Genomic DNA, 24,974 nt, shown 5'->3' with positions numbered 1-24,974 from the left:
TGCAAGCTGTATAATAAATTACATGTATTTAGCAATTTATAAATGGATTCTATATACACTCATTTATTTGAGTCTTACATAAACTCAGTGAAAGACCCAGCACAGGGGTCATTATCCAGGTTTTAGAGATGAGGAAATTGAGGCCTAAAGAAGTTAAGTGACTTACCCAAGGTTACACAGTCTAGGATTTGAAAATTTATATCAAAATTTTTTCTTTTTTATGAATTCCCTTGGGATCCCCTGGGCCTGCCTGTTAAGTAATATTTCCTAGAAACAGCATTTATCTTTCTCTCCAAACTTATTCCTTTTCACAAATAGTACCACAATCCACATAGTTTTCCAAGCCACAAAACTGTGAGTCTTCTATCTGTTCACATGGGCTTTCCCTTTCTCCTCTTAATATCCTCAGAATAGTTTTATCTATTCTCTGTGTTACTTGGACTGTTACAAGGGCCTCCTTCTCCATTCCCCTTCAGTTATCTTCTACATCATTTTTGGAGTAGTTGTTCCAAAATGTATTTATTATTAGGTTACTCACTTGTTTAAAATCTTTCAATGGCTCTGGACTGTCTTCACTTCAAAAGTTTTATTTAGCAGAGGATACACAGGTTTTAATGTACCTGTTCAGTGAGGCTGGAGAGGTACTCAATCACTCTTTGATCTTTGCCATTTTATTATAGTCCAGCCAAACCAGGGTACGTGCAAGTCCAAGAGCAAGATGTATTTTTCATTATTCTAAGACCTTATACTTAGAATGCTACTTCCTTACCCTATTTGCTTGACTATCTCTTATTGTTCTAAAACCCCAATTCATTTTGTAATCACTGAAGTCATGGATGCTACAGTTTCCATAATTGGGTGAAATAAATGAGTGAAAAGTTGTTGAAGAACATAGTCTTAAACTATCACCCGACTGATTAATTTCAACCTTGTAGGTGCCACCTTATTCAAGGGATGAAATCTAACATCATTAATATGGGATAAACTGATGTCATGTGGCTCCTGATGTGATCTACCAAGAAGGCAAAACCTGTAAATATTTGTAGCAAAAATATTTCACCTGAATATAGTAAAGGTAGAACAACTATGCAAGTCCGAATTTTGAGATTTTTTATAAAACAAGTGGCTCGATTCTTTTAAAAAAATCTATGTCAAAAAGTGGTGAATTATTTCAATTGAAGAGATTAAAGAGATATGACAATAAAATGCAATGGGGTAATGGGAATGCAAGCTGGTGCAGCTACTCTGGAAAACAGTATGGAGGTTCCTCAAAAAAGTAAAAATGGAACTACAACCCAGAAATTGCACTATTAGGCCTTTATCCACGGGATAGAGGTGTGCTGTTTTTAAGGGACACATGCACCCCCATGTTTATAGCAGCACTATCAACAATAGCCAAAGTATGGAAAGAGCCCAAATGTCCATCGACGGATGAATGGATAAAGAAGATGTGGTATATATATATACAATGGAGTATTACTCGGCAATCAAAAAGAACGAAATCTTGCCATTTGCAACTATGTGGATGGAACTGGACGGTTTTATGCTAAGTGGAATTAGTCAGAGAAAGACAAAAATCATATGACTTCACACATATAAGGACTTTAAGACACAGAACAGATGAACACAAGGAAAGGGAAGCAAAAATAATATAAAAACAGGGAGGGGGACAAAACATAAGAGATTCTTAAACATGGAGAACAAACCGGGTTACTGGAGGGGCTGTGGAGGGGGGGGATAAATGGGTAAGGGACACTAAGGAATCTACTCCTGAAATTATTGTTGCACTATATGCTAACTAATTTGGATGTAAATTTTAAAAAACAAAATTAAAAAAAAATAAACCCACACTTACATGATCAATTAATCTGTAACAAAGGAGGCAAGAATCTGAAATGGGGAAGAGACAGTCTCTTCAACAAATGGTACTGGGAAATTTGGACAACTACATGCAAAAGAATGAAACTGCACCACTTTCTTATATCATAAACATAAATAAACTTAAAGACCTAAATGTGAGACCTGAAACCATAAATGTCATAGTAGAAAACATGGACAGTAATCTCTTTGACAGTCTTAGCAACATTTTTCTAGATAGGTTTCACAGGCAAGGAAACAAAAGCAAAAATAAAGTTTTGGGACTACACCAAAATAAGAAACTTTTGCGCAGTGAAAGAAATCATCAACAAAATTAAAAAGCAACCTACTGAATGGGAAGATATACTCATAAATGACATATCCAATAAAAGAATAAAATCTAAAATATGGAAAGGACGTCTATGACTCAACATTAAAACAAAAACAAAAAATTTTTAATTAAAATTAAATTAAAAATTATTTAAAAAGGCAGGAACCTGAAACAATTGTTTTACACAATGTTTAAGTAGGAAGAATTTCAGGAGCAGCATGGTATGATCAATTGCTATTTAAAATATAATTTGATGTTTAATGTTTTATTTTAATATAATTTAATGTTATAATTTATTTTAATGTTAATATAATGTTGCACAAATATATATGCAATGCTGTATATTTAGACATGAATGGGGTTGGGGAGGAGCCTGGGAATCTAATGTCAACATGTGGGGTGTAATAAATAAATAAAACTTGAAAGTTAAAAAAAAAATGCAGTGGGGTAATACCTGAAAGGATCCTGGATTTAAAAATAAAAGAGCTATAAATAGTATTATTGGGACAATTTAAGAAATTTGAATGTGATACATTAGATAATAGTATTTTATTAATGCTGAACTTCCCATGTGATCATTGTATTATGTTTATGTAGGAGAATGCCCTATTTCTTAGGCAATATATGCTAAAGAATGTACAGTGAAGTGTGTTAGAGTGGCTGTAACGTACTCTCAAATGGTTCAGGAAAGAATATGTAGTATTCATCTATGGATGGATGGATGGATGTGATATAATCAGATGGATAGATGGGATTTACCTATCTTCAGAGAAAGGGAGAGAGAGAAAGCAAATATAGCAAACTAACAGGTGAATCTAAGTGAAAGGTGTACGGGTGCTCATTGTACTTACTATTTTGTAGGAAGTAAATCTGAGCATTTAAAAGGATAAAAAATTGGAGGGAATATATCAAACTCAACACTCAAAAAACAAATAATCCAGTGAAGAAATGGGCAAAAGACATGAATAGACGCTTCTTCAAAGAAGACATCCAGATGGCCAACTGACACATGAAAAAATGCTCAACATCACTTATCATGAGGGAAATACAAATAAAAACTATGAGATACCACCTCACACCTGTCAGAATGGCTAGCATTAACAACTCAGGCAACAACAGATGTTGGCGAGGATGCAGAGAAAGAGGATCTCTTTTGCACTGCTGGTGGGAATGCAAACTGGTGCGGCCACTCTGGAAAACAGTATGGAGGTTCCTCAAAAAGCTAAAAATAGAACTACCCTAAGACCCATAAATTGCACTACAAGGTATTTATCCAAAGGATATGGGTATGCTGTTTCAAAGGGACACATGCACCCCAATATTTATAGCAGCACTATCAACAATAGCCAAAGTATGGAAAGAGCCCAAATGTCCATTGATGGATGAATGGATAAAGAAGATGTAGTATATATATACAATGGAGTATTACTTGGCAATCAAAAAGAATGAAATCTTGCCATTTGCAACTACATGGATGGAACTAGAGGGTATTATGCTAAGTAAAATTAGTCAGAGAAAGACAAATATCATATGACTTCACTCATATGAGGACTTTAAGATACAAAACAGATGAACATGAGGGAAGGGAAGCAAAAATAATATAAAAACAGGGAGGGGGACAAAACATAAGAGACTCTTAAATATGGAGAACAGAGGGTTACTGGAGGGGTGGTGGGAGGGGTTGTGGGAGGGGAATGGGTTAAATGGGTGAGGGGCTTAAGGAATCTACTCCTGAAATCATTGTTGCACTATATGCTAACTAACTTGGATAAAAATTAAAAAAAATAAATTTAAAAAATTGGAGGGAATAAAGCATTCAAAATCAGCTTCTAGAAATGCTTTCATAGTCTACCTCCTTGACTGTGTGGACTCCCATCCTTCATACCCCCATAGCACTCCATGCATTCATCATATTCTATTGTCTGTCTCCTCCTTATTTAAGGTAAAATCCATTTTTAGAGTCTGACATTTATTGTGTGACCTCAGACAAATTAGTTTCTCTAAGTGTCGATTTTTATAACTGCAAAATGGAAATGAAAAATAGTACTAACCTTTAGGGTTGTAATGAGGATTAAATGAGATAATGTATTTAACTCCAGTCTAGCACTGTGCTTGTCTTATATTAAGTCCTCAAAAATAAAGTGTTGTTATTTGTATTAGCATTACTATTAGGTCTTTAGTCTCTGTGTTCTCATGCCCAGTATAATGCTTGGCTCATTATGTGTGTTCAGTATTTGTTGGATAAATGAATGAACACTGCCCTCTGCTCCCATTTTGTTGTTTTTACTGGGCATCATGTAAAAAGAACTTGTGGGATGCCTGGGTGGCTCAGTGGGTTAAGCATCCACCTTCAGCTCAGGTCATGATCTCATGGTTCGTGAGTTCATGCCCTGCGTTTGGCTCTGTGCTGACAGTTCAGAGCCTGGCACCTGCTTTGGATTCTGGGTCTCCCTCTCTCTCTGCCACTCCCCTGCGCGCTCTCTCTCTCTCTCTCTCTCTCTCTCTCTCTCTCTCTCTCTCTCTCTCAAAAATAAAATAAAACCTTGAAAAAATTAAAAAGAAGTTGTATCTGAGGAAATAATAAAATGGTTAAGGTCAAGGAGAGTCATAGCTTGAAGATTACAGATGAGTAGATCTTGGACTCCTATGAGGGCAAAATAGAAATCTGATCTCAGATCTGTGGATTTTCTTTCTTTTTCTTTTTCTTCTTTTTAGGAATCTTTGCACTCAACGTGGGCCTCAAACGCACAACCCTGAGATTAAGAGTTGCATGCTCTTCCAACTGAGCCAGCCAGGTGCCCCACAGATCTGTGGGTTTTCTTAATGTATGGGTAGGGGTAGTTCTGTTAACCTGTGCCAACAGTCCTTGTTCTTGTGCCTTGGCTATTATTGCCCCACCCCCATCCTGGTAACATACCTGTGTTTAGGCTTTAGGCCAAACATTTCATGGTCAAACCTTTGGTTCATCTTTTTCTCCAAAAAATTGTTTGCTAATGATTGACCACAGATCTTCAAAAGAAAATGTTTAAATCGAGAAGAGACTAACACATCAAGGGGATATCCATAGTCTGCTACACGATTCAGGATCCAAGACCCTCTCCTGGTGCTGAGGAAAACCTGGGGCATGGAAAAAAAAATGGTTTGCTTTTGCCATGCTCTGGCTCATAATCCTTTGATAGCACCTGCTCTCTTCAAGATTAAGTCAGACTCATTCATCTCTCTTTTTAGTCCCTGCACGATCTTTGTTTTATTCTCTGCAGTTTTCCTTCTCAAACACTATGTGTACAATTAGATTAGGGCATTCACTAAGAATGTGTCTTGCTCTGAACCACCACTGCATTTCTGCTTAATGGCATTATGCCTCCTTGAAAAGTCTCCTATCCTCTTAATTCTCCAAAGTCTATTTATTGTTAAGATCCAGATCAAGTCTTCCTCCTCCATAAGACACTACTGACCATTCTGGCTGACAATTTTCTCTCCATCCTCTGAGCTACTCTAGCACTTACCACCTGTCCAACTCTTTTAAAATTATGGAGCAGTTGAGCTGAAAGCAATTGCACATCATTTAATCCAAAACCTTCAGCCTTTTTTGCCTTTGACATTGTTAGCACTATTACCAACACAAAACAAAACACCCCCAAAAACCCCAAAACAAACCCACACCTGTTATTTATCATTTATATCCATATTAAACTTTTTACACTCATTTCTGTCTCTCCAAATGTGTTTCCTCCACGGTGGGGGGTCTAGCATACACATCTTCTAGTCTCCCCAACACATCATCCTCATTGTTTCCATTTATTGTTTCCATTTATTGAGAATTATGACCTGCAAGTGATTGTGCCAGGGCCTTTATCTATATTTTATTTAATCAATACAACAGTCCCTTGAGGTAGTTCTTCTTATCCTCATTTTATGCATGAGAAGATGAATAACTTGCCTGAGATCATACAGCTAGTAAATGGAAGGGCTGAATATCCAACTCAGGTCTGAGTCACCCCAAATCCTGTGCTGCTGAAGAATTGTTTCACTGACTGCTTAAAGGAAAAACTGTAGATGGCTAGTCAAACAACAGGAAGCTGATAAAGTATTGATATTCAGTTACTTGGCAAAAGTACCTCCTTCTCTACAAGACTTTCTGGGGATGTAATTACCTGCTTTATGGTCTTTTGTCTAAGCTCTTCCATAAAACGGTGACCTGTCTACAGAGGGATGATAATGTACTTTACACATAACTTCTCACTGATGGTAACCGCATGGGCTCTCATTATTGAGCACTTTGACATATCATAGTCTAAAGAGTATGCATGGTCCTAGGAATCACACAGCTTTATGTGCAGTCTGTATAACTTTTCTTATAAAAGTATATGAGTCCTATAAATGCTCAGAGTCTCAATTAAAAGGCTCCCTACATACAAAATTGTGACAATAATACATTGCAAGGCTGTTGTCAGAATCATTGTTTTTGCAAAGGGTGTGGCATATGGTAAACATTCAATAAATGCTTAATGGTTATCATCATACTTCTTATTTCAGTTTTCTATCTATACCTTGTTTTAACACCATATTTATAAGAAAAAATGGATTTATAAGAAAAAATGTGAGGAAAGTTTTTTATAAGAAACAGATTATGTTCTCTTCACAAAAGCATTATACCACAAGAATTATTATACCAAAACTTCCTTGATATACTGAAACTTACAGATCCACTTAAATTTTTTGATTTACAAACAAATTCTAATAAATACAATTTAATACATAAAGCAAAAAGTTAGAACCTGGCAAGTGAGTGTCTTTGGCTTGCTTTGTGGGATGTCGGCACTGCCCCTGCCACGTAGACATGGTTTTGCTGTGCATTGTCCCGGCCATTCTCAGACACAGCCACCTTATCTCCACCCGCTCTAGATGCTTTGTTCTTTGGCAATCTACAGTTCCTCAGTGCATGGAAGTCTCAGCGCCCTTATAACTGACCATTCAACGTGTTTGGATCCCTACCATATACCTTGCACAATCTTTCATCATTACACCTACACACATTTTTACCCTTTTTTAAATACCAATTTCCTGATAAAGCTTGTTGAATTGATGCATGGAATAACATATGAAATTATTTTTGTGGTGATGGATGGGGATAATACTGAGAAGTGTTATTGAATGGAGTTTCTGAGTAAAGGTCATTTAACAAAGTTGCAGCATTAAACTTCTATTGAAAAATAGTAATTTAAAACATATTTGTGGAGAAACACAGCTTAAAGTTACTAGAAAACAACCAGACATTCCCCTATTGCCAATAAAGTTATGATTCAATAAAGACACGAATAACAAAATGTAACAATGACACATCTTTTTCTAGGAATTTACAATGAAGGCACTCTCTTCCTAGTTCAAAATCTATGATAAAAAACAAAAAAGACCTCTAGGACATAGAAATTGCTTTAGGGTGAATGTCCTTCTATTACTGAACTGTATGCAGAGGCTGAGGCGAACTTGCACGTACCGCAGTGTGGATGCTTTCCATACTGATATCCACGTTATCTTCGGAAAGATTAGACTGCTTCTTTTTTTCCATTTGGGGAGAGAAGAGGAAAATTCCCCCACCATCCTATGAGCACAAAGCCTTCAGCTAAACCAGTGTGCTTTCCTTCACGTAAGACTGTGGCACTTCTGCTGTCCTAAACAAGAGCCACACTCTGAAGGCTGCATTCGACCAAACTCCCCAAGGAACTGCATGGTCTTTAAAGTCAGAAGCACATTCAGAAGAGACAGCTGATTGGGATCACTGGGATTCTTTAGTGTGAGGTCAACTGAATGATGGGAATCTAACAGGGAATGTTGGCTCCTTCATATCATCAGCATAATGTTGCCAACTGAGGTCACAGATCCAAGCCCTGTGTTTGCTGCTATATGGGCTATATGAAGAGGTATTTATACTCTATGTTGGGTCCACATACAGCTTCTTTGGCGAAGCAAAGTAATTTACTGATTCAAACCTGCTTGGCTGTGTGGGAAATTTCCACAGCCAGATCCCCTCCAGAATTTCCAATGCCAATTACAATGACTCTCTTTCCAGTGAAACTCTCTGGATTCTTATAGTCCCGGCTGTGGAAGTACTGTCCTTTGAACTTCTCAATTCCTGCAAGGGAAGGGAAAAGAATTATCCGATGAGGTTTATCTGCTATCATTTGTCAAATCATTCATTCTGTTAGCGGTGTGTAGAGTTTAAGCACACATCTCCATATAGTCTCCCTTTACACAGCTGCACTCTTGCCTTCTGAATATATTTGCCTATTTTCTCACAGTCTCAGAGCAGAATCTTGTGATTTCCTTATCATGAATAGTCGGCTTAACTCAGGATCTGTTTATATTTTGGACTTGTGGACTCCCAAATCCAAACTCCTTCAGAAAATCTCTATTATCTTTTGTCTTTTCATCCTCTTTAAATACCTACTTTTGGGGTGCCTGGGTGGCTCAGTTGGTTAAGCCAACTGACTTGATTTCCCTCAGGTCATGATCTCACGGTTTGCAGATCAAGCCCTGAGTCAGGCTGCTCCATGCCGAGGGTGAGGAACCTGCTTGGGGTTCTCTCTCTCCCTCTCCCTCTCCCTCTGCCTCTCCCCTGTTCCTGTGTGCACACACACATGCTCGTGTGCATTCTCTCTCTCTCTTTCTGTCTCAAAAGAAATAAACTTGAAATTAAATTAAATACTTCCATTTCAATTGGAGTTTATATGTTTTCATATACTCTAGAATATAGTAAATAGAGTGCTTTGTTTTTTTCAAAATGAAAATCCAGGTCAAAGACTATAATTAACTTCTTTCTTGAAGTTTTAATTTCTTCCTTAGAAACTCAATATTCATTTGTTTCCTCAATTGCTGAAAAATCCTTCAACCTTCAAGTTCATGTTCTTTCTTTTGATCCTTAGAAAAACTAAGGTTGTTGTGAAACCAAAGATAGAGCCTTCTAATTTTTCTCTAGTCCCCGAAAATAATGTTATTTCTGCCTCCCAAATGGCAATAATCAAAGTCACCCCCAACATCTTTCAGGGGAACATGTAGAATTATTATAAGCCCTTTTTTCATCCCAAGGTAGGAATCACTTAGACCACCATTTTCCCATTCCTCAGAAATCAATCATGGGCATGGCACACAGGCTTCCCTCCTTGTAGACTACTCACCAGGGAAGCTTTCCAAGGGTAAGTGAGCATTGGTGTGATGGCCGGTGCAAACCATGACTCCATCAAAGACATTTACCTCCTTTTCCCCTTCAGATTCTGTAACTACCTCCCATTGGCCTGAAGTGGAGAAATCAGGCTGCTTCTTCACACTGCACACAGTGGTCTGAAAGAAAAGTGATAGCTACGGGAGACTGTAACCATAGCCTGTACAGTGGACATCTTCCCTGACATGTCTCTCTTTGCAGGGTATTAACACATATGATATCACATATGATATCACAAGTATGATATCACATAATACAGCTAATGCAGGAATATTTAATTTTCATATTTCACAAATAAGAACTTTTTTGTTTGGGGCTGGGGTCAGAGTGAGAAAACTCCCATGAGGCAGGCTAAATAAAATGGCAGGATAATGCCGCACTCTCCCCTGCTTCTAGAAAAGTGCAAATTACTAGTTCTCTTAGATCAGTACCTGAGATGTCATGCGACACTCGAATAGAACTTCGGCTTCTCCAGTGCTTCTGAGACACCCCATGCATTAAGTGCCTATTCCTCCCCTGACCTCCAGACAAGTCCTATTTGAAAGTTGTTGAGGGATGCCTGGGTAGCTCTGGGGCACCTGGGTGGCTCAGTCAGTTAAGTGTCTGATTTCTGTGCAGGTCATGATCTTGCGGTTCGTGAGTTTGAGCCCTGCGTCAGGCTCTGTGCTGACAGCTCAGAGCCTGGAGCCTGCTTCAGATTCTGTGTCTCCCTCTGTCTCTGCCCCTCCCCTGCTCATGCTCAGTCTCTCTCTGTCTCAAAAATAAATAAAACACTAAAAAAAAATTAAAAAAAAAAGTTGTTGAGAGAGTAGATCCAAATAGTTCTCATCACAGGGGGAAACAAAAAGGTAGAAGATTTAGGCTTTTTGCCAGTTGTCAGAAATATCTGTGTTGTTGTTGTTGTTGTTTTGTTTTTTATGGGCATGGTTAAAGATGACATAAAAATCATGGAAGACTTAACAGTAAGGAACCATTGGAGTGATCTAGTACAACCATCTTGTTTTACAAACAAGAAAATTTTTACAAACAAGAGACATCAAAGTTTAGGAACTTACTTGCCTGAGGTCACAAGTTGATTAGTGGTAGAGCAAAGACTAGGACTCAAATTTTCATTCCCCATTTCAGTGTTCTTTCTTCTACACCAGAGTTAACTTCTTGGCTTCCTCAATAAGTTCCCGATAACTGCTTCACTGGGTTGTTGTGATCACATAAAACTAATGCATTGGCAAGTACTTCAGAAAGTATAAAAGGCTAAGCAGTAGCAGGTAAGTTGTGGCAGACTGAGAAGGTTTTAAGTTCCCATATCTGTCAGTTCCCCTCTCTAACTGGGAAAACATTTCCCCTCATTTGTTTTATTGCAATTAAATAGTATAAAATGAAGGAATGGAACCATTCTGGCAGGTGGCTTCCAAGATCTGAAGCCCAAAATATACAGAAAAAGCACCTTTCCATGGATATATTTCAGGCACAGAGAAGACATAAGAATAGAGTTGTTGTCTGGATAGGATAGATATATGGGCATATTAAGCCAGTCTTTACTTGTAAACACTGGTAAATGAAACCACACTATTCATTTATTTGACAACTTCAAACACAAAGACACTCACAAAATTTCCTACCTTCAATCGAATATATTTTAGAAGATCAAATTCTTTGGCATACATCCTGAAATACTCCAGGACCTGGGAGTTGTGCATGAAGTTAGGATAATCATCTGGGATGGGATAGTCACTGAAGCACATCATCTCCTTAGAAGTGTTGATGATCACTGATTTGTAAATGCTGGCCCTTCCTTCTTCAGGATTTTCCTACAGTAAATAAGCATTCATAGCAACTTGAGAATTAACTTTATGGTTTATAAACAGTCACTAAACATTTGAAAAAGTTTTCTGAAAGAAATGCCAATGAAAAAGTTATACAGACACATACATCCCTTCACATCTCCAGGTATTTGTGCCCTTGGGTAGTCTCTTCCCCTTGAATCTGAGTGGTCTCTATTACTTGCTTTTGACCAACAGCATGAAGTTGGAATGATACCCAATAGCTTCCAAGACAGTCCTAAGGAGTCTTGCAGCTTTTGCCCTCTGTCTCTTAGAAAGCTTGATCTGGCAGGAGTCAGCAGTTACGTAAGAAGTCCAACTACCTTAAGCCACCATTCTGTGAGTAAGCCCAGGTCAGCCACATGAAGAGAATGTTTGGGAAACAGAGATATGCAGCTAGCCCTTGGAAATTCCATTTATCCCAGCTGAAGTTCTAAATATGTGAGTGAAGAGACCATAGCAGAAAACGAATTTGGAGACATCTGAACTATAATTTTCTTTAAAAAAATTTTTTTAATGTTTATTTATATTTGAGAGAGAGACAGAGAGAGAGAAAGAGAAAGAATGTGAGCAGGGGAGGAGCAGAGAGAGACGGAGACAGAACCTGAAGCAGGTTCCAGGCTCTAAGCTGTCAGCACAGAGCCTGACGTGGGGCTTGGACCCATGAGCCATAAGATCATGACCTGAGTTGAAGTCGCACACTTAACCAACTGAGCCACCCAGATGCCCCTAAACTATAATTTTCAAATCTGTGTAGGAATACTGAAAATGGCCTATGATACAATTTTTAGTTAAAAAGGTAACATTACAAAATTAAATTCATATTCTCACCACCAAATGCATAAAACTATGTATGCATAGGGCAATTGTATACCTATGTCTACCCACATTTATATAATTATACATTGTATAAGTTCTCTCCTGTTAGGTAGTTCTCTCTGAATATATTTCACTTATTTATTTATTTTTAATTTTTTTAATGTTTATTAATTTTTGATACAGAGACAGCACAAGCAGGGGAGGGGCAGAGAGAGAGGGAGACACAGAATCGGAAGCAGGCTCCAGGCTCTGCTGTCAGCACAGACAGGGCTGTGCTGCCCAGCACGACGCAGGGCTCTAACTCACTGACCGCGAGCTCATGACCTGAGCTGAAGTCAGACACTCAAATGACTGAGCCCCCCAGTGCCCCTATTTCATTTATTTTTAAGTCAGTATAGCCTGAAAATAGGAAAAACAAGTTGATTTATGAAGGAGGTAGTATTTTTTTCTTCTGTTTTTGTGAAATGTTGTTTATATAACACCTGTACATGACTTTAAAAAAAAAAAAAGCCTTCAGCAAACTAAGAAAAGAGAAAATTTCCTCAATTTGATAAAAACAACTGACAAAACACCTACAGCTAACTTCATAACTTAATAGTGAGAAAATGGACAATTTCCCTCTACAATTGGGAACAAGGCAAAGATGTCCTCTCTCACCACTCATGTTCAACACTATACTAGAAATCCTAGTTGGTGCAATAAGACAGGAAAAGGAAATAGTGGCTGTACCAGATTGCATTCCCACTAACAATGCAAGAAGGTTCCCCTTTGTCCACATCTTCACCAGCACCTGTTGTTTCTTGTGTTGTTGATTTTAGCCATTCTGACAAGTGTGACGTGATATCTCGTGTAGTCTTCATTTGTGTTTCTCTGATTATAAGTGATGTTGAGCATCTTTTCATGTGTCTGTTGGCTATCTGTATGTCTTCCTTGGAAAATGTCTATTCATGTCTTTTGTCCATTTTGAAATTGGATTGTTTTTTGGATGTTGAATCTTATAAATTCTTTATATATTTTGGATACTAGCCCTTTATCAGATATGTCATCTGCAGATATCTTCTTCCATTCTGAAGGTTGCCTTTTAGTTTTCTTGATTGTTTCCTTTGCTGTGCAGAAGCTTTTTATTTTCATGAGGTCCCCAGAGTTTATTTTTGCTTTTGTTTCCCTTGCCTTAGAAGACATATCTAGAAAGAAGTTTCTATGGCTTATGTCAAAGAGGTTACTGCTCATGTTCTCCTCTAGGATTTTTATGGTTTTATGTCTCACATTTAGGTCTTTAATTCATTTTGAATTTTTTTCTTTAAAAAAATTTGTCTTAAACATTTATTCATTTTTTAGAGTGAGAGAGACAGAGCATGAGCCGGGGAGGGGCAGAGAGAGAGGGAGACACAGAATCCGAAGCAGGCTCCAGGCTCCGAGCTGTCAGCACAGGGCCTGACGCAAGGCTCGAACTCACGAACTGTGAGATCATGACCTGAGCTGAAGTCGGACGCTCAACTGACTGAGCCACCCAGGCACCCCTTGAATTTATTTGTCTGTGTGGTGTAAGAAAGTGGTCCATTTTAATTCTTTTGCACGTTGCTGCCCAGTTTTCCCAGCACCATTTTTGAAGAGACTTTTTCCTGTTGGATATTCTTTCCTGCTTTGTCAAACATTAATTGACCATATAGTTGTGGGTTCCTTTCTGGTTTTTCTATTTTGTTATATTGATCCATATGTCTGTTTTTGTAGCAGTACCATACTATTTGGATCACTATATATATATAATATATATATATATATTATATTCAATATAACTTGAAGTCTGGAATTGTGATGCCTCCATTTTTGCTTTTCTTTTTCAAGATTGCTTTAGCTATTTGGGGAAAATAGTATGGAGGTTCCAATAAAGTTCCAATAATAGTTAAATAGAACTATCCTATGATACAGCAATTGCACTACTGGGTACTTATCCAAAGAATACAAAAATACTAATTCAAAGATATACATGCACCCCAATGTTTACAGGAATGTTATCTACAGTAGCCAAACTATGGAAATAGCCCAAGTGTTCATAGACTGATGAATGGATAAAGAAAGTATGGTATGTATGTGTGTATACACACACACACACACACATTGGAATAATAACCATAAAAAGAATGAAATCTTGCCATTTGCAACAATGTGGATGGAGATAGAGAGTATTATGCTAAGTCATAATGACATAATCAAAGAAGTCAGAGAAAGACAAATGCCATATGATTTAACTCATATGTGGAATCTAAGAAACAAAACAAACAAGCAAAGGGGAAAAAAAGAGAGGTAAACCAAGAAACAGATTCTTAACTACAGAGAACAAACTGATGGTTACCAGAGAAAAGGTGGGTAGGGTGATGGGTTAAATAGGTGATGGGGATTAAGGAGTGTACTTGTCGTGATGAGCAATGGGTGTTTTATGGACGTGTTGAATCACTATATTGTTTACCTGAAAGTAATATTACACTGTATGTTAACTAACTGGAATATAAATAAAAACATAATAAATAAACAAAAATAAATAAAGTGGCATTAAAGCAAAAAAAAAATGAAAGGAAATAAAAGTATACAGATTGGGATGAAGAAATAAAACTATTTTTATCCATAGGTGACATCACTGTTTATGTAGAAAATCCCAATGGATTAAAAAAACAGAAAGAAACCACAACAACCTGGAACTAATAAGCAAGTATAGCAGGGTTGGAGGATATAAGGTTAATATACAAAGCCAATTACTTTCCTATATGCCAGAAATGAGTGATTGGATTTAAATTTACAAAAAAAAATACTATTTACAATTGGACCCACAAAATTAAATACTTAGTCATGAATCTAATAAAATATGTGTAAGACTTATATGCAGAAACTATAAAACACAGATGAAAAAAATCAAAGTTCTAAATAAGTAGAAAGATCTTCGGTGCTTGTAGATTGAAGGACTCAACATTGTTAAGATATCAGTTCTTCTCAAGGTGATCTATAGGTTCAGTGCAATCCCAACCGACATCCCAGCAAGCTATTTTGTAGACAGTGACAACTTGATACTAAAGTTTATATTGAAAGACAAAAGGCCTAGAAAAGCCAACTTTGTCCTTAAGTGTATACTGTGCATAGTGACTTTCTTTCAAAGAGTAGAGTATGGGAAGGAGTGTATAGTATGGTAAGGGAGAAAAAAAGACGAGGGACTTTACAGTGGCAAAATCTGACAAACACAAGGTCATCAAGGTTAACATCAATAGTAGTAAGTCATATTGAGAGTACATACTACTGATGTGATACGATGAGAATGTTACTTTACCTTTATGGTCTTCTTCCCCCAAATCCATAGCCGCAGTCTAACGGTGACAAAAACATCAGGCAAATCCTGACTGAGGGACATTCTGTAAAATAACTAATAATCCTCAAAACTGTCAAGGTCATCAAAACAAGGGAAGCCTGATAGGGTGCCTAGGTGGCTCAGTGGGTTAAGCGTCCGACTTCAGCTCAGGTCATGCTCTCATGGTTTGTGAGTTGAAGCCTCGTGTAGAGCTCTGTGCTGACAGTGTGGAGCCTGCTTGAGATTCCCTCTCTCCCTCTCTCTGTGTGCCTGCCCTGCTCATGGGAACCCATGTGCATGCACTCTCTCTCTCTTTCAAAATAAATAAATAAACATTTAAAAAAAGGTACAATGTCATCCTCATTTATCACCTGAGAAAGCTGGGGTAAAAACTATAGGGAAAAGGTCTCCACATCAATTGCAATGAGAAATAAGTAATGGAGACCTTTATTGAGACCACAGACCAATAAAAGAAGAATCTCTGGATGCACTGACATCAGTATTTGTTAAAGTTTCCCAGGTAACTCTTCACAGTACAGCCACTGCTGAGCACCACTGCTCTATACCCTCTTTGAAGTTCTTCTGTATTCATTCGTCTTTTTTTTTTTTGGTGGGAAGAGAGTTAATAAATTTAAGAATTATTTATTTATTTATTTTTTAATATTTATTTTTGCGAGAGAGAGAGACAGAGCGCAAGCAAGGTAGGGGCAGAGAGAGAGGGAGACACAGAATCTGAAGCAGCCTTCAGGCTCTGAGCTGTCAGCACAGAGCCTGATACAGGGCTTGAACTCATGAACTGTGAATTCGTGACCTGAGCCGATGTCATGGGCTTAACTGAGCCACCCAGGTGCCCCTAAGAGTTTTTTAAAAGCTACTCATATAACGGTATTTATTACTTAACTTTATATTTTAGGTATGCCTGGGTGGCTCAGTCAGTTAAACACCCGACTCTTGATTTTGGCTAGCGTCATGATCTCACAGTTCATGGGATTGAGCCCTTCATAAGACTGTTCACTAACAGTGTGGAACCTGCTTGGGATTCTCTCTACCTCCCTCTCTCTCTGCCCTTCCCCTGCTTGTGCTCTCTCTCTCTCTCTGTCAAAAATAAATAGGGGAGCCTGGGTGGCTCAGTCAGTTGAGCGTCTAACTTCAGCTCAGGTCATGATCTCACGGTTCGTGGTTTGAGCCCCACGTTGGGCTCTGCACTGACAGCTCAGAGCCTGGAGTCTGCTTCAGATTCTGTGTCTCGCTGTCTCTCTGGCCCTCCCCTGCTCATGCTGTGTCTCACTCTTTCTCAAAAATAAATAAACATTAAAAGTTTTTTTTAATTAAAAATAAATAAAGAATGTTTTTATATTTTAAATTAACATTTATCAATACACCACATTTTACATTATATTGTATACACATGGTATCTTTCTTTATATTACATATATATATATGCTCTGTTTTTTAAGATACTATTTTTAAGTAATCACTACACCCAACCTGGGGCTCAAACTTACAACCCTGAGATCAAGAATCACATGCTCTACTGACTGAGCCAGTCACGCACCCCTACATATGCTGTTTAGAGCTTTACAACTGGAAATGTAGTTCTCAGATTAGCAGCATCTATATAACCTAGGGGCTTATCAGATATGCAGAATCTTTGAAGGAGCACATGCACCCTAATGTTTATAGCAGCACTATCAGCGATAGCCCAAGTATGGAAAGAACCCAAACTGATTCATCGACTGATGAATGGATAAAGATGTGGTATATATGTACAAGGGAATATTACTCGGCCATCAAAAAGAATGAAATCTTGCCATTTGCAATGACATGGATGGAGCTAGAGGGTATTATGCTAAGCAAAATTGGTCACAGAAAGACAAATATCATATTATTTCACTCATACATGGAATTTAAGAAACAAATGACGAACATTTGTTTCTTAAAAGGGGAAGGGAAGGAAAAATGAAATAAGATATAAAAACAGAAAGGGAAGCAAACCCTAAGAGATTCTTAACTATGGAGAACAAAGTGACAGTAGCTGGAGGGGAGGTGGGTGGGGGGATGGGCTAAATGGGTGATGGGCATTAAGGAGGGCACTTGTGATGAGCACTGGGTGTTATATGTAAGTGATGAGTCACTAAATTCTACCCCTGGAACCAGTACTACACTATATGTACACAACTAACTTGAATCTAAATAAAATTTTGGAAGAAAAAATTTAAGAAAGAAATGCAGAATTTTGGCAGCACTCCAGATTAATGAATCAGAATGCATTTTGGCAAAATCTCCAGTGATTCATATGCACATTAAAGTTCGAAAAGCACTGCTTTGGTATGCTTTAAGGATTTAGAAAACTCAGATTGACTAAAGACTCTTTTTTTTTAAATTTTTTTAACGTTTATTTATTTTTGAGACAGAGAGACAGAGCATGAATGGGGGAGGGGCAGAGAGAGAGGGAGACACAGAATCAGAAGCAGGATCCAGGCTCTGAGCCATCAGCCCAGAGCCCGATGCGGGGCTCGAACTCGCAGACCATGAGATCGTGACCTGAGCTGAAGTCGGACGCTTAACCAACTGAGCCACCCAGGCTCTCCTAAAGACTCTTAAAAAAGTATTTTCCAGCATTAAATACGTATTAAATCCTCAGCATTCATAAGGAGTTTATCATTTTAAAGCTATTTCACTCCTAAAGTAATATTAAAGTGTGAAGAATCAAAAAGATACATTTCCCATTAGCACCTACTTTCCACTATCAGTCTGATCTAATGTTAATGAGGAGACCAAGAAATGACTGAAATTAATGTCTTGAGAACTTATAAGTAATTATTACTACAAAGTATTCAGCAATAACAAGAAGAAGGCAAGTGGAGACTGAATCCTACTCCTGTTTTGCAAGTGGAATGGAGACATAGGAAAAGAGATGGGAGAGTGCAAGTGACAGTGTCGGAGAAGAAAAACATGTATGCTGAATCTCTAAGACCTATCACAAGAAAAAGAAAATGGCAGCCCTGAGTGCCCGATGTCTTACTGGACACGTGGCAGCAATGGTAGAATTCCAAAGTGCTTGGGATGATCCTATGTGTGAAACCCCCAGTGAATCACAGAAAGGTTGTGGGGGCGAGGAAGCAGGACTCCAAATAATAAGGGGGTGGTAGAAACAGATCTCAGAGGAAATTCTTGACAAAACAACATTGGCATGTAAGAGATGTTTATTTCCAAATTAATGGATGTTTATAATACCTCAGGACTCACAACTGTATAACTGTGGAATATATGAGAATGAAAGTCTCTATTTCCATAAGCATTCTTTTTTTTAAAATGTTTGTTTATTTATTTATTTTTTTTTTTAAATTTTTTTTTCAACGTTTATTTATTTTTGGGACAGAGAGAGACAGAGCATGAACGGGGGAGGGGCAGAGAGAGAGGGAGACACAGAATCGGAAACAGGCTCCAGGCTCTGAGCCATCAGCCCAGAGCCCGACGCGGGGCTCGAACTCCCGGACCGCGAGATCGTGACCTGGCTGAAGTCAGACGCTTAACCGACTGCGCCACCCAGGCGCCCCAAAATGTTTGTTTATTTTGAGAGAGAGAGAGAGAGAGAGAGAGAGTCTGCACGCTCGTGAGTGGGGTGGGAGCAGAGACAGAGGGAGACACGGAAAATCCCAATCAGCTCCATGCTATCAAGCGCAGAGCCTGACACGGGGCTCGAACCCACAAATGGTGAGATCACAACCTGAATTGAAATCAGTTCACCACCCAGGTGTCCCTCCACAAGCATTCTAAGCAGCCAATCAAGACATTGTGCTTCTCAAGGAATTAAACAAAAAAAATTCTTAATGTTTATTTATTTTTGAGAGAGAGAGAGACAGAGCCAAGCAGGGAAGAGAGAGGGAGACAGAATCCGAAGCAGGCTCCAGTCTCCGAGCTGTAAGCACAGAGCCTGATGCGGGGCTCGAATTACAGACTGCGAGGTCATGAGCCGAAGTCAGAAGCTTAACCGACTGAGCCACCCAGGCGCCCCAAGGATTTATTTATAAAGCGTAAATATATTTGACACTTAACATGTGGCAGGCATTACACTTGGCTCTAGAAATATAGTGTGTGTGTGTGTGTGTGTGTACATGTATGTATATGTGTAAGTATATTACATACAATATAATAATAGGCACAGATGTAGTCTGTCTTAACAGAGGTTAGAGAGTTATGATGACATATAGCTTATTTATTTTTAAGGAAGCAAAGCCCGATGCAGGACTTGAACTCATGATCCATGAGATCATGACCTGAGCCAAAAGTTGGACGCTTAATTGACTGAGCCATCTAGTCGCCCCTCAAGTTAAGTTTTTAACAGAGAACAAGTTTAAACCACTTTGGAATTAAAAGCCAGAAACCTGATAATCAGGTAGAATGGGGTCCTGAAGTGATTTCATGCCTGATCAGTCATTGCCAAACCTGGCTGTGATGCTTACCAAAGACACCAAAAGCTTGGGCCCCACTCCAGGGTCTCTGAATAATAATAATTATAATAGGGGCACCTGGGTGCCTCAGACATTTAAACTTCTGACTCTTGATTTTTTTCTGCTAGTAGGTACAGACACAGGATTTGAACCCAGGCTGTGATTTTAACCTCTATACTAAGTTCTGGCTGGATTTCAAAAGTATGATTTTCTACTAATTACCAAACACTAATTAATAGCCTTTTCAGCTTGTGCCCAAAACTAAGGCATGGGGGTTCTGCCAAGGAGTATTCACTCTAGGTCTGAATAAGGACTATTGTCAAATAGAGTTTGTTCCTCAAGACAGAGTCAAGATGCTATAAAGCCATTTTTAAGCAGTTGGTCAACATTGTCTTCTTTTATGAAATCTGAAACACATCTGGACACCTTAATGCCATTCATTGGTTTAGAAAGTGATTTTATTTTATTTTTTAATGTTTGTTTATCTTTGAGAGACAGAGACTGAGTGTGAGCAGGGAAGGGGCAGAGACAGAGGGAGGCAGGCTCCAGGCTCTGAGCTGTCGGCACAGAGCCCACCGAATGCAGGGCTCAAACTCACAAACCATGAGATCATGACCTGAGCTGAAGTCAGACGCTTAACCAACTGAGCCACCCAGGTGCCCCTAAAAAGTGATTTGAAAAGCAAACCCAAATGCATGCCACTTTGAAGATCCGTAAAGGAGGTTGGTATTCTTTGGCATATAATTATTTTAACTATCTTTTAAGTAGATGATACCTAAACTTAGTAACAAGTTGTAGGACTGGATGTACATATTAATAACTCAATTTTAAAACTGAATATATGCAAGGACAAGAAATCCCAGTTGCAGGCACCCTCTGCCCTCTTAAGACAGGCCGTGAGTTTGAGCCCCGTATTGGGCTCTGTGCTGACTTGGAGCACACAGCAAATATATTTATGCTTTATAAATAAATCCTTGGGGCGCCTGGATGGCTCAGTCGGTTAAGCTTCTGACTTCGGCTCATGACCTAGCAGTCCGTGATTCGAGCATCGGGCTCTGTAACATCGGGCTCCGTGACATCGGACTCTGTGCTGACAGCTCAGAGCCTGCTTCGGACTCTGTCTCCCTCTCTCTCTCTGCCTCTCCCACCGCTCATGCTCTGTCTCTCTCTCTCAAAAATAAGTTATAAAAACATAAAAAAAGTTTTTTACATTGAACCAGAACTGAAAGAAGGAGAGGGGACGAGAGGGGAGTGGAAGGATCATAAAGTTAGAGGACTGAAAAGGGGATCCCCGGAAGGAGTTGTAAGCAGGTATTTCAAGATCACTTACTTATTAATGCAGACCAGGAGCAACCACTCTAAATTTTCTAACTACTTTACATTTTCTTTTCTTTTCTTTTTTAAAAATGTTTATTTATATGAAACAGAAAGACGGAGAGGAAGTGCAGCGGAGGGGCAGAGAAAGGGAGACACAGAATCTGAAGCAGGCTCCAGGCTCCGAGCTGTCAGCACAGAGCCTGATGTAGGGCTTGAACTCAAGAACCGTGGGATCATGTGAATGACCCTTCACCAACTGAGCCACCCAGGCACCCCACCACTTTACATTTTCTAATATTTGTTATTTTTTTACACTCCACCCTCACACTGCCCACCCGCAAGATTGTTACTCTCTTTCAGATAGCAGCAAAACTCATTAAATGAAAATGATCTCTGGGGCATTTTCATAGACATCAGTAAAGAAACCTGTGTCCTATTTTGCTGCCAGCATAGGGAAAGAAGAACCTGAATAGCACCTGAGGTGAGAAGAGGTCAGCAGGTTGAATTCTTCCAAGTTTAATCATTATTAAACCCATCATACATTTCCTGATGAAAGATAAAATATCTTGTTGTTGGAGGAGGTCATCAAGAGGTAATGATCACTGGTTGACTAAAAGGCTAGGCTTAGGCAGTTGGAGGCTCCTCACCCCTTCTCCTATCTTTGGGCAAATCTCCATTGAATTCTGGGTAAATCAAACAAGTGCTGAGGGGAAGCCTCAACTGGCAACCAGTAAGCCTGTCATCCTTGCAGACTGGTAACTGTGAAACAATATAAATTGCCTATGGGGCACAAGGAACTAGGAGAAGCAATCCAAAACTGCAGTAAGTGACCGTAGTGCTTTCAACAGCCCAACATTGCCAGTGAAAGAGTCAGATGGCTCATGGTGAATGACCGCACACAACCTAGAATTGAACAAGGTAGTGCGTCCCCATCCAGACAGCTGTGCCCAACATTGCCACCATCTTAGATACCTTGGCCAGAGTCCTAGGAGTGCACTGTGCTGCACTGACTTAGCAAATGCCTTTTTTCAGTATACCCCTGACCACTGAGTCACAAGACCAATTGGCGTTTACATGGGAGAGGCAACAATGGGCCTTCCAAGTGCTTCCAAGGGTTACCTGCACAGCCCTACCCTATGTCATGGGATGGGAGCCTGAGACCCATCCTGGTCTCCTCCATATCACAAAATGGGCCCATTACATTGATAATACAATGTTAACATGGGAGGACTTGCTTCTGCTGCAGGACACCCTGGAAGCTTTATTGGAGAGAGAGAGGATGGGCAGTGAACCCACAAAAAATTCAAGGCCAAGACATCACTGTAAAGTCTTTGGGAGTTGTCTGGTCATATAAGACTTCTGTTGTCCCAGATAGGTGCAAGCCTATCCAACCCCTAAGAATGTGAACGAGATGCCAGTCTTTGTAGGGATTTAGGGGCTTTGGAGGACTTTTATTCCCCAGCTGATACAGTGTCCCCTTGCCTTATATCACCTGGTAAAGAACAGTAAGACACCCCCCCCCCCAACTGGGGATCAGAGCAGTAAGCTGTCTTTGAAAGGCCAAAATGCTAGAAGGCAGGTTAGTTCTGAGCATTGCTCAAGCAAGACTGCCATTTGAATTAGATGGGTCTGTGACTCTGGAATATATGAGCTGGACACTGGCAGAAACAAGAGAAGGGGAGAGTACTCCTAGGAATTTGGGTTAGCTCTGGAAGTAGGTAACAACCTGACATACCACCATAGAGCAACAGCTCCTATCAGTGTACCAAGGTCCCCTCAGGTTAAGCCTCTCACTAAGGAACAGCACATTGTGGTAAGAGCTTCCCTACCTATGAAGGGATGGGTTGAAAATACGTTCCATTGACCCACCTCTGCTATGGCTCAAACTCCCACTGTGATTGAGTGGCATGCCTGTTTGCAGCAGAGGAGCACCCTGTCCAGCAGCCTACTAGAAATGCAGGTACAGTTAGGACCTGTGGGGTATATCGATCCTCCAAGTGCCCCTGCCCCTATACCTGTTGTGTCCCTGTAGCCTGTGGGGAGGTAGTGGGGAAATTTTGGCTGATGTCTGGTACACAGATGGGTCTAGTCCAGGAAATCCCTCTGTGAGGACTGCAGTTACTACTTAACCCAATAATGACACCATCTGGATGGAAACAAGAACAAAGAACAAAGTTCAGCAGCCAGTGGGCTGAACTCAGAACAGCTTGGCTGGCGATCAATCGCTCGTAAGTTCTAGCTGTTAATCCTTTGTTAACCCTTTGCACTGACAATTGGATTGTTTTAAAGGGATGAGACCCATGGCTTGGACATTGGGAAGCTGAGGGGTGGATGATCATGAATAAGCCCTTGTGGGGATCAAGATATGTAAAAAGACGTTTGGGTCTACCTACAAGGGGCTGTGGTACAGGCTGTCTTCTACATTCCTGCTTATAAAGTATGACATCCCCTGGCAATCAGGAAGCTGATACCTTAGCCCGTATTGCCCTTGAACTACAGTGACTCATGTTTTGTGTGTTCTAAACAATGCCAAAGGTAAATACCAAAGGAATCTTGAGTCACCCACCAGCGTTCTCAACCAGTATGGGACTGGAAAATTGATTATATCATCTCCATCCCTCTGTGTGAAGGTTGTACATATGTCCTGGTTTGTGTGGACACTGGCGTCTGGCCTAGTCCAAGCTTTCCCCTGGCACTATGCAAACCAGGCTGCCACCATTAGGGGATTATAGAAACTGAATATCATGTATGGATACCTTCATCAGTAGATGTGATGGTGGGGGGGAGGGTCCCATTTCAAGGGTCATGATGTGCAAGACTGGTCAAAGTCATGACAGTGAGGAGTGCCTTGGTGGCTCAGTCAGTTAAGCATCTGACTCTTGATTTTGGCTCATGGTTTGTGAGATCAAGTCCCACATCGGGCTCTGTGCTGACAGCATGGAGCCTGCTTGGGATTCTCTCTCCCTCTCAAAATAAATAAACATTAAAAAAAGAGTCTTGACAGTAAAAAGAGGTTCCTGCTTCCAAGCAGCAGGGTTGGTAGAAAGGAAAAATGGAATATTAAAGGAGCAGATGACATTACTAACAGGTAAAACCACCTTGGCCAAGTAGACTAAGGTACGATTCCAGGCATTAACACATTTTCATGATCAACCAGTAAGACCTGTTGCCCCAACTCATACCAAGGATCAACAAGTTATGCTGCTGAAAACACCAAATCCCATCACACCTGGGAAAGTCATTATCTACTGGAATTTGCAGTGGGAAGTTCTGCTGGGATTGGTGGTTATTTTGCACTCCTGGGTGAGGAGGAACTAGTCAGTCTCTTCTGGGATCCCATTGTTCTGCTATAAGCTTAACCTGTTGTTGAAACATACTATACCTGCAATGGAACAGGTACCATTAAAAGAGGGGGAGAAGATGGGGGTCTTGCTCTGGCATAACCCACCCCTAATCCATCTCACGCCTGACAGTGCCGCCTCCCCTGGCCAACATGGATGGTATACATGACTTGGTCAAAGTCCTAAAACTGTAGCCACACTAACATCTAAAGATGAGGCCTTGGCATTCTTGTAGCAGGGAAACACCTCCCCATACAATTTCCTACCAAACATCTGTTTGACCTTAGACTCTGCTGCTCCTTTGGTGTCCAGTTGCAGGATGGGCACCTGATGGAAATACCTTTCTACAGTGGGCCCACTCTTATGTCCAACAAAGAAGTCAATCCAACCGATGGGTATGTGGGCAGCTGCCCCCCTCTTGCTCCTCAGGCTTGCCACGGTGGGTATCGCCCTTCCAGGAAAGGGACTAAAAGGCCCTAACA

General features: G+C 39.8%; 2 protein-coding genes across 5 annotated transcripts in view; one reads left to right on the top strand and one right to left on the bottom strand.

Moving 5' to 3' along the window:
• Positions 1 to 24,974, top strand: part of CHD1L (chromodomain helicase DNA binding protein 1 like) — a 178,439-nt gene that overhangs the window by 64,291 nt on the left and 89,174 nt on the right. The window lies entirely within an intron of this gene.
• FMO5 (flavin containing dimethylaniline monoxygenase 5) overlaps positions 1 to 24,974 on the bottom strand; it is a 47,170-nt gene that overhangs the window by 19,867 nt on the left and 2,329 nt on the right. For all 4 annotated transcript variants that reach the window (XR_007154432.1, XR_007154433.1, XM_047868956.1 and 1 more), the window contains exons 3-6: positions 11,027 to 11,215; positions 9,364 to 9,526; positions 8,179 to 8,321; positions 5,106 to 5,305 (exon numbers count right to left, since the gene is read on the bottom strand). Coding sequence is in view for 2 of the 4 variants with exons in the window: in XM_047868956.1 (XP_047724912.1) it covers positions 5,106 to 5,305; positions 8,179 to 8,321; positions 9,364 to 9,526; positions 11,027 to 11,215 (695 nt within the window). In the remaining 2 variants the exon portion in view is untranslated. The remainder of the gene's footprint in view (positions 1 to 5,105; positions 5,306 to 8,178; positions 8,322 to 9,363; positions 9,527 to 11,026; positions 11,216 to 24,974) is intronic.

The sequence above is a fragment of the Prionailurus viverrinus genome, chromosome C1, assembly GCF_022837055.1.
Source record: "Prionailurus viverrinus isolate Anna chromosome C1, UM_Priviv_1.0, whole genome shotgun sequence".
Taxonomy (NCBI): Eukaryota; Metazoa; Chordata; class Mammalia; order Carnivora; family Felidae; genus Prionailurus; species Prionailurus viverrinus.
The sequence above is the reverse complement of the archived record's forward strand: the minus strand, read 5'-3'. Positions and strand labels throughout refer to the sequence as shown.